Genomic DNA, 10,666 nt, shown 5'->3' with positions numbered 1-10,666 from the left:
AGAGACAGAGACAGTGTAGCTGTAGTAGTAGAGGGCTGCCTCTTCCCTCTGGTGGAGGGACAGCTTATAGAAAGCTCTGCTGGAGCCTCAGCCAGGGCTGACCCCCTGCCCCAGGAGCTGTTTTTAAGCTGGTGCTCTTGTCCTTGGCTCCTGTCTGAGCAGTCTTGCCTCTGCCTGACCATGCCTTGTGTTCATCTAGACCCATGGATAGGCTTCCTGGCTTGACCCAAGACCTAACATGTCACAGTGGACTTGCCTGGCAATCTCTGGGCTGTGGCTCAATCTGGTTACCGCCTCCAGAGCTGAATGTGATGCTGACATGACTTCTTATTTTGACCTTGGACATGCCTCATCACCACAAGCTTGTCTGATGATCTGGATTCTCAGTTGAACCCAGCTATCTGCCACAAGCTTGTCTGATGATCTGAATTCTCAGTTGAACCCAGCTATCTGCCCATGCCTGCCTTGCAGTACTTCCTCAGGTTCTTTCCCCTTGCTGGGTAAGCTTCTCCCTCTGCCTGGCTCTCAGCTGTTGTGTTCCTTTAGGGAGCAGCCAGCCCTCACTGCCCCCAACAACCTGCTGTGAGCAGGGAGTTGGGGTAGAGATCTTGAGATGTCCCTTCCCACCCAAATTTTTCTGTGAATTTATGACACCACTCTAGCCAAGCTAAAAAGAAAGAAAAAATCAATTTCTCTGGGCAGGGAAGAAAACACAGTGTGAAGGCATTGTGTTGGTGCTTAGGTGCATGGAGAATTAGATCTGGGGAAAGGAGAAAGGCCCAGAGGGACAGGGACAAAGGAAAAGGGTCTAGGAAGGAGGAAGGTGGAGGAAGATGTGGAAATGGACAGGAGTGCATCTGATGTAATATCACTTCACTATCCTGTAAATCCCAGGACAAAAGGGTAGCATCAGACCTTAGCAGAAGACATGCACACAGCTCTGTTTCCTTTCCAGCTGCACAGTGTCACAAATGATTCACGTTCACATGGCAGTCCTGAATTTTCAGAACAGAAATACCTACTGCCCTGCAAACCCTCCTCCATCTCTCTCCCTGCGTCTCCCAGGCACCATTAAAGGTCCTTCATCTGCAGATAGATTTCAGGGTTGGTCTGCTGGTGATGCATGGGCTGAGCAAGGGGACAGAGCTGGCCTACCAAAGGCGTATGTCTCCCAAGGCAGGCTGTAACACGAGGATGTCTCTGTGGAGAGGCTCATCATCTTCTACAGGTCTTCTTGAAGACCTGCATCTAAGGGTCTTCAAGGGAGACTTGAAAAATGGATTTAAACCCCTGTATCTCCTAACACAAACCCATGATGCCTTACGGTACATTTATTCCCACAGCAGAGGTAGGGACTTGAAAACAGATTCATTGATTATTTAGATGTCTAAAAACCAGGACTTTGAACTGCATTTCTTGTAACTTTTCCTGACCTTTCCCTTAACATTAAAAAGCCCCCAAACCAACCACTACAATGGATCCACTCTGGGATAGTTAGTCTGAAACCTGCTGGAAGCCACAGAGGGGCTGTTTTGCAGTGCAGTTGGGAAGACAACCCTTGGTCACTAGCAGGAGTGAATAACTGGGACCTCTGGCACTGCCTGTGTGCAACTGGATCTCTCACTTTTGGGGAGATTTATAGGGCTTTCACATACAGTGCAGGCTGAAAAAATATGTACAAACAGTACAAACTATATTTCACCACAGCCAGATCCTGTGACATCATTTCTTTTCAACAGTGAAAATTACTCAGACCTGAAATCAATCATTCTATATAGGGGCCCAGAAACAGGAGAGTGCAAAGAAATAACATCAACATGAGCTTCAGACATGATAACAATATCGATATCCTCTCTTTTTTTCTGGGACATTCCATTAGAAATGTCGGTTTTATTTTTAAGTATGCTAGTATTTCCCAAGCCATTTTGCTTTAGGCAAATGTATAGCCATTGTGCTGCATGTGTGTACAGCTGCATAAGCGCATTTGACATATCTCCTGAAGATTGTTTTGCTAAGATCTGTGGCTTTCTATACAATTAGGAACATATTTTCTGCAAGAGTACTGAAAACTCAGCTCTTCTCCTTGACCCCCATAAGGGGTTGCTAAATGCTTCAATTCTTTGGGAAAATTAAGATATTTATTTAGGTGCCCTGAGCTGGACCTATGACTCAAATTTAAACATCTAGTCAAAAGTTCCCCTCAGCCGTTGCTACTAAATACACTTTGTCAGCAGTGAGTACCATATCTGTGTTCTGATGATCCCCAGAACTGCTTCAAGCTACAGTGCAGCAGATGGTACTCAGACAGAACAGACTTGCTATAGGAATTTACACTGGCCGCCCCCAGACACACTAGGTTTGTTTCAAGTCCTTGTTCCACACTACTGTTTCCCGTACCAAAAGAATCAGTTGTGACCACGTCACCAAGGCACCTCTGTTTATTCAAAACAACCTTTCATCCTTTAGCTTTGCATCATCACGTTCACCCACTTACAGTCTGCTCTGCTCCCTCAAACAGTTTGCTAGGTCACCCTGAACAGTTTCCCACAGGCTTGCTGTAATTATTGCGTGGCCGACTCTGCAATGGCTTTTCTGTGGTTAAACTTCTGAGTCCTCAATAGGGCCATTCAAAAATACTGCTGTAGGAAGTGACGGTGAAGATTCATTGGGATGGACAAAGTTTTCAGGTTGGAACAGTTTTACTTTTGAGACAGCGTGGTCTCGGATTGACTTATTCTCCACAACCTGATGCTTAAGCGTCCCCATCTCTGAGTCCCAGGCTTGTCCCCGCCGTAATTTCTTGAAGGTGTTACGGAAACCCTCAGTACTAAAGTAGTAGATCAAAGGGTCCAGCGTGCAGTTCATGCTGGCCATCATCATTGTTAAAATTAACACTTGGCGCACCGAGGCCTGAGTTTCTTTCTCAACCTCAATCACCCGGGCCTTTATCATCCCATAAACTGCCAGGCTAGTGTTGTAAGGCACAAAGCAGATGATGAAGATGACTAGATTGACCAGGAGGAGACGGACAGTCTTCCGTTGTCGCAGGGTCTTTGGCTGGCTGGACTGGCATAGCTCCTGAAAGATCCGAATCGAGCAGTATGTCACACAGCTGAGAGGCAGGAGAAACCCCAAGATTTCAGCCAGGATTACTAGAGGGAAGAGGTTATTCTGCCATATGTTGTCACTAAAGCTTTCAAAGCAGAGATAGATGGTCTGGTTCTGGTTCTGTACCTTACAATGGTTGCGCTTGTGGACTATGGCTGTGGGGATGGAACCCAGGAAGATCACAACCCAGACGATCAGGCAAAGGAGCTTGGCCACCTTGGGACGCCGCAAGTGCCGCCAGCGAAGCGGATGAACAATGGCAACGAAGCGATCCAGGTTGATGCACATGAGGAAGAGGCAGCTACCATACATGTTGATCTGGAAGACAGAGCCAGAGACCTGGCACAGGGTGCTGCCAAAGGGCCAGTGGTGGTTGGAATAGTAGTAGAGTCGCAGTGGCAGAGGGAGTGTGAAGGTGAGGTCGCTTATGGCCAGGTTGAACATGTAGATCATGACTACAGACTTCAGGTGCAGGTATCGGATGAATATCCATAGGGCTACCACATTCAGTATCAAGCCTGTAATGAATATCAGGATATAGCCAGGCAGGAGGAGGTGGTGGTTGAAGGTATAATCCTTGCATGTCTGAGATGTATTGGAATCTGACATGCCCAGTGGGGATCAGGGGATGGTCTCACTGAGATGGCTGAGCCTGCTGACGAGCTAAGGAGGCACAGAGAAAAGCAATGAGGGAAGTCATTCCCCTCTAAGAAGCTACAGACAGGTCATTCCTCTCATCTGCAGATGGGAGGTAGATGGGCACATCTCTCTCTTGGCTGATGCTGTGTTGGATTGCTGGTCTGTGGTCATCTGGCAGGGATGGTACTGTAATCACATCAGCTTCTGCCTCTAGTTCAGCAATTCTTTCCAGTGGTTATGGGGGTGCTGATGCAATGGAGGATCATTGTCAGTTGTCAGCACAATTCCTGGTCAGAGTGGAAGACCAAGACAGAAGTGTTTAAGTCAGAGGAGAAAATCTCTTGAAATGGTAAAATACCACCCTGATGGCTTCTGCAGCAAGAACTCACAAAGAAATCAAAAGACTAAAAAAATGGACGCTAGAAAAGTGAGTAATTGCATGGCAGAAGAAGACAAAGCATGGAGAAGGTGGTTGTATTTATCACTCAGCCCCAGAAAATGCACATTTCTTTGATCACTACTGAGAGCACATACATACAACAAAGGGACAGCATGAGCACACAGGGAAAGTAGTTGAGGTGGCTCCAGCGAAAGAGAAAGAAAAGGAAGAGAGCAGCATTTTGAAGGAAAAATGCTGACTGGAAGTAACTTAAAATAAAAACTGCATGGTACTGTTTTATATCAGAGAAACAGGACTTTGTACATCCATTTCAGATAAAAAAAATTATACCACAGTTAGATCTGACTCCACCCTCGCTCCTTTTCGTATGTGAAACAACACATGCAAACCTTAGTCCCAGTGACTTCAAGTTCCTTATGTTGCTTACATTCATACAATCCCTTTGGTGTTCTTACTTGCATGGGACCAGTGGTGTTTATATGGATTGCATGTCTTCAGTTCATTCTGCTGCTTATAACACCATGAAACATGAAGCAACTCATGTCCCACAAACACAGCCAACATAGCCAGGTAAGGGAGCACACAATAAAAAAGGAAGAGCCATGGGATTCATGTGGACAAACATAGCTGTGACTAGAGAAGGCTCCAGGTGGTATCAGCCTCCCTGCATTGGGTTTGTGTGGGAAGGTTTTAGTAGTGGCAGGGGCTGCAGGGCTGTTTCTGTGAGAACATACCAGAAGTTTTCCCTGTGTCCGATAGAGCCAGTGTTAGCTGGCTCCAAGATGGACTTGCTGCTGGCCAAGGCCAAACACACCAGCAACAGTGGTTGCACCTCTGGGATAATGTAGTTAAGAAAGGGAAAAAGTTACTACAGAACAGCAACTGCAGCCAGAGGAGAGAAGTGAGAATATGTGATAGAAATAGCTCTGCAGACACAAGGTCAGTGAAGAAGGAGGGGGAGGAGGTGCTCCAGGTGCCAGAGCAGGGATTTCCCTGTTGCCCCTGGAGAAGACCATGAGGAACCCATGCCTGGAGTAGTTTGTTCCTGAAGGACTGCACCCCATGGAAGGAACCCACACTGGAGTAGGGGTTGGTAAGTGTGACACAGTTCCACACAACTGTTTGCAGGGGTTAAGTAGGGTCTCCTTCACAGAGTCCACGTCGATTATGATTTAGTTCAAAAGGAAAGTAGAATTTTCTGTCTAGAGAAAGCCTTTATGTGAGTTTGATATTACTGTAAGAGGAAGCTACTCAACAACTCGACAGGTATGATGAGCATGTCAGATCTTCTGGATGGGATTGTGGGACAATGCACTGATCTAGAGGGAGGATCTACTGAAGGCAGAAACATGTGCTGACCTCACAGATATTTTTCTGGCAGTATTTTGAACAAAAGTGGAAGTCTAACACGAGAGAGCAAACAGCTGCCAACTTGCCCATCCTTTAGTGTTATTGGGCAGATCCACCACCAAGACAGGTTTCTTAGAGAAGCTTCTACTGGTTTGTCAAGCTATATCTGAGTGGATTTCACCCTTCTTGGTGAATGAAAACTTTGTATGAAGTTGTTGATTTCAAGTGAAATGATTAAATGCTTCAAAAAATCTCAAGGAGAACATGTCAGTTTTTGCTAGAGCCAAAATTCTGCAATTAATGCAGACTGAATAGATTTGAGACCTTTGTCTTGACTGAGACAAAGTTAGTGAGACTGAGACTCACTGAGAGACCATGACCTGCTTTAACATATATACCCAGACCAGACAGGTGTCAGATGAAAGGGACTTACCTCCACAGATAACCTATTTTTCAAGCTTTTGAGAGGTATTTGATAAACACTCTAGAGAGTATAATATGTAAGCACAGTCCATGTGTATGAGACTGGTGGGCTATCTACAACTAGTATTCCATCTCAAATGTGGATGGTGAAGGGATAATGTTAAGAACAATGCAACTGTGTAGCTACACTGCCTCCAGTTCTCTTCCTGATTCCAGCATACAGCAGACCAGGGATTTCCTGAGGCAGAGGGGACCAAGTTGAATTCAGTAGTCCTCAGGGAACTTTTATTTCACTATTTTTTTCTGTTGCTTTTTGAGTTGATGTAAAATCTACCATCTACATCATCCAGTACCAGGAGTGCCAAGGAGTTACATGGCTTAATCACGTGTCAGGGGAAGAACCACTTCCATGTACACATTTTTGATTCACCAGCTGCTAGATTCAGTTCCTAGTTTTAGTGCTGGAAGCGACAAGGGAAACAACATCTCTATGCACCTTCACTTTATCACTGATAATATTATAAACATCTACCATATTCCCACTCAGTAAACTTTTTTTTTGAGGCTAAAGGGTCCTTGTCTTCATACTTATTCCCCATAGAGGAGCCGTTCTGCACTTTTGAGCATCCTTGGTGCCCTTCTCAGCACCTTTCCACTTCTGCTGCTGCTTTTGTGAGCCCTGTGGTGGAGTACTGAAAATGTACATGACATTGATGGTATGGATGCATTGAACTGTGTAGGCTCAAATCTCATTTGCAAGGGGTAATGGTCAGTCCAGTTTGGTTTTTCCCATCACTTAGCTAGCTGAAATTTCAGCTCTTATTTTAAGTCCAGTCACTCATGCTTCTCTTAATCTCTGCAGTTCTTTTCAGCCAACCCTCATCTTTTCTAACTTGAATAATTTTATGTCTCTGACAGATTTGTTATTTTATTATTTGTCTCTCATGAATAAGTCAAACAGTCCAATCCCCAGCACTGGTGTCTTATAACTCCACTGGGAAAATCAACCATCTACCCTCATTCTCCTTCCCATCTTTTAGGCACTTTTTATCTAGGTAGGAACCTGTTCCCTAAATTGCTTAAAGTGCCATTGGTGAGAACCCTTTTGAAAGCCTTTTGGAAATCCACATGGGCCACCGTTCACATGTTTCTTGACTCTTTTAAGGAAGGACTGTGGGACACAGCATCCCTTTAGAAAAGCCATGATGATTCTTCCCCAGTAATTAAATGTGACTGCATGCCAATTGATTTTTTCCCCCTTTATTATAGCTTCTACTAATTTGTTCAGCAAAAACATCAAGCTGCCTGGTCAGAAACCCTCAAGAGCCTTTTCTCAAATTGAGTCTGCTAGTGAGCCTTTAAAAACAGTTTTAAGCAAATGTTTCTACACCACAGTTAGTCAGGTCTTTCACCCTCCAGTTGTTTTCAGACCTCTGGGGTAGGAGACACGTGGTTTTAGACACTGCTTAGTACATCTTTCTCCATAGCTGTTCCTACTGCTGTTTTGATCAGAGACAGTCCTTTGATGAATTTTCCTGTAAAGAGAGTTTCTGCTGCAAAAATCTCCCAGGCTTTTGTGTCATGAACACCAGTGAAAGAAACCTGTCCATTTTTTTTGCCCACTATCACCTTTTCTTTCTAAGTGGTCTTTCCTTACATACTCTAGCCCTTCAAGCTTTAAGACACTAAACAGCAGAGTTCTAAATTGGCAGCAAAGATCACTGAGAGCAGAAAATAGATTGGGGGTTTTGAGGGGATATTTTTTTGTGGGTAGATGGAAACACAGAAGAAAGAATATGCTACGGTGATGTTACTGAAACTAAGCTGATAGTTTCAAACTTACCATAACAGATACTATGATCAAGACCTCAGACACCTGAAATGAAACGTATGCAGGCAGAGTCATTGGAACGATGAAACTGTGGGACCAGAGCGTTTCTGTGATGAGCTCTGGAGGTACTGTTTTGACTGTTCCTCACTGAAAAAGAAAGGTATGGGTAGCTCAAGCAGGCTGACAGCGGGGGAACAGAATAGCTGAAGTTGGTTGGAATATCCTTGGTTAATGTCTGAGAGGCAAAGGGCATGTTCTTTGTGGCTGCCTCTAAAAGAACCTCAAGTACTTATTGCCCTGCACAAAAGCTGCCATCAAACCATCAGCTGTGTAAGGCAATGGTACCACAGCTGAATAATCTTCCTCCTCACAACAAGGTGCTGTCTTTAAATCCTGAAGGAACTTTGTGTTTGGTGACTGACCTTATGGGTCCCAAGAGGTGGAGGAAGCATCCTTTTGCCTCTTCAATACGAGTCCCTGAATACCATCATCTGCTGAGACTGTAACTTGCAAAACCCAAAGGGATCTTAATTTTTTCTTTTGCAGGGTGAGAAACCCTAGATGTGCTTGCAGACTGGGGCCAGAACAGGCAAGCATGCCCCAAGATGGAATATATGCCTGGTGTCTTGCTTCCTGGTCCTGGGAATCCTCTCTCCTGACACTATCTCACTAGGAATCACTGCCTCCTAGCACCACAAACATTATGAAGAATCTGAGTATGGGGCTGAGAACTGAGGTGGGAAAAAAAGCTAGAAATATATTGCTGAGCATGCTGCAGGGTCAGTGTTTCTAACAGTGACTGTCACTGAACCCATGGGAGCCTTGTGGCTGCCGTGGGGGTGCAGACAGTAAATGTGGCATTGGGGTGCAGAGCTGAAAACGCAAACTGCGTGAGGTCGCTTAGTAAGTCTGAAAACAAAGAGGAAATAACAAAGAGCTTGCCAAACCTAAAAAAACCCCACTCAGCTTTGCTCTAGAAATTGGAGGTATATTTTTTTTCATAAACATAGATGCTTTTTACCTGTTGTCAGTGACATCTAATCCCCGATTTTTGCCTTTTTTCTACCCAAGCAATGAGATTATTGTGATTATTAAAACCTCAAAGATGTTAAAGACTTAGGATGCCTTGTTCTTAATGAGAGATACATGATATTAAAACTGAGACCTTCGTATTTAACTCATGAGGTCTGGTCACACTATTGGCTATTCCTTAGAGTTGTCACCCCCCTTTTATCTTCTGAGGGCCGTATGGGCTTCCATTGTGGGCACCTTGATAAGTAAGCTCTTCAGGATGCCAGTGCTTTTGGCATCACAGGATCCCCAAAGAAAGCCTCCATTTGAACTGAGATTTGCCTCTAGGTCCACTGGACAACTGAAGAGGGGCAGATGTTCCCCAGTGCCACATGGTCAGGTCTGGCAGCACACGCACAGCAGCTCATGGGGATCAGCACCCACGTTGCCCAGACCATCCAGCTCTCCAGATGTTTCCATCTGGCTTACCTCTCTGCTGCTGAAGAGCCAAGGGTGCACACGAGCTCGCTGGCTGGTGGTCGCTGCCACTGCTGAGGTCTCGATCCAGGCACCAAACCTGCAAGCAGCTTGAATCAAAACAGAACCAGGCAGGCTCTTTGGCTTTTTATTTGTCCAAATCACAGCTACCCCCTGCAACGCTATGGCTGATTCTACATCATGCTGCAGTTTGCTTCTTCTCCTTTTTCACTTCCTGATGCACTTCTGCCTGGCCACAAAGCATGAACTTTGCTATCCATAGCTGATAAGCTAAACCACATCCTATAACAGCAAATGTAGTCATGAAAGAAGCAGCACCCAGGTGTCATTGCAACTGAGACCTGCCCTGGGTCATAGTGCCAAATCCTTGCTTATCTTGCTAACTCAGCTGCCCCCAGGACTGACAAGGGAAAATTAAAATATCCCCTTCCCCAAAATATTTCTAAACAGTGGGTAGAGGTGAAATACAGGAAGCGAGAGCAAAGTTGATTAATTGCTAGCTAGACAAAGACTTGGAATCCTGTCACTCTCATGGGCTTGGGCACTTTGGGGTTGAAGTCCTGCCTTGGGGCCCAGCTGTGCACTGCTGGCATGCGGCAAGGTCCCAGAAAGAACTGAGCTCTGAAGAGATGTCAGTGCCCGTGGCAAGCAAAGGCATGTTTGCCACAAACATCAGTCCCTGATGTTTGAGGCTACAGAAGGCACAGTGCTAAGAAAGTAAAAGGGCTGATTTACCAGGAGATCTGTGACCTGGCACTGCCATGTGTAGCTGGGAAGGGAACTGTTACTTCAAGTCCTATTTCTGCTTTGCCAGTCTCAGCACACCTGGAAGAAGACACGAGCAGCAATACTCCTAATCCTACTGTTATCCTTCCCCAGAAACAGCTACCCCAAGAAGAAAGTGCTTTGCTGGTGGGATCCCTCTTTCTCTGCAGCCCTTGGCCCGGCTCCTCAACCTGCTGGTGTTTGACTTTCTCACTCCCTGCCTGCTGTTGCTGACTCCTCATTCAGGGAGTGACATGCCAAGGGATATATGTTCCTGTTGCTCATAAATCCTCAGAAGGTACAATAGCTCCCAAACCACTGATCTCACCCTGCCTCTTTCTAGTGCCTCTCTTTTTAACCAGACTCCCATTCTCATTTCCTAGTTGCTGGGATCTTTGTTCTCACAGCTTTTTGTGTCTCTTTAGTTCCCGTTAAGGCGCTACCACTGATAAAGGCTTGCAGATATACTGGCGGGGTGTCCTTTGCTGAAGGAGTCTCTGACACCCTCCGTGGGAACTTCCCCCTCCCCTGCAGCCCTCACACCCCCCACACACATGCACACACCTGGCTGAGCCTGGTAGTCTTGGCTTTTCTATGTGTTAGAAGAGGACAACACAGTAGTGCTTAGCCCAGTGCGTGAG

The 10,666-nt window shown here is 45.6% G+C and overlaps 1 protein-coding gene across 1 annotated transcript; it reads right to left on the bottom strand.

Moving 5' to 3' along the window:
• Positions 1–2,088: 2,088 nt before the first annotated feature.
• On the bottom strand, positions 2,089–9,463 carry LPAR5 (lysophosphatidic acid receptor 5). Its single transcript, XM_032681038.1, has 2 exons — positions 9,252–9,463; positions 2,089–4,034 (listed from the first exon to the last, which is right to left on the bottom strand). The coding sequence occupies exon 2, from the start codon at positions 3,715–3,717 to the stop codon at positions 2,599–2,601; it is 1,119 nt and encodes a 372-aa protein (XP_032536929.1). The 5' UTR covers positions 3,718–4,034; positions 9,252–9,463; the 3' UTR covers positions 2,089–2,598.
• Between the last annotated feature and the right edge of the window lie 1,203 nt (positions 9,464–10,666).

The sequence above is a fragment of the Chiroxiphia lanceolata genome, chromosome 2 (assembly GCF_009829145.1).
Source record: "Chiroxiphia lanceolata isolate bChiLan1 chromosome 2, bChiLan1.pri, whole genome shotgun sequence".
Taxonomy (NCBI): domain Eukaryota; kingdom Metazoa; phylum Chordata; class Aves; order Passeriformes; family Pipridae; genus Chiroxiphia; species Chiroxiphia lanceolata.
This window is presented reverse-complemented; position numbering and strand designations above follow the sequence as displayed.

Coding starts and splice junctions, on each gene's coding strand:
- LPAR5 (XM_032681038.1), bottom strand. CDS start 3,717: ATGTCAGATTCCAATACATCTCAGACATGCAAGGATTATACCTTCAAC.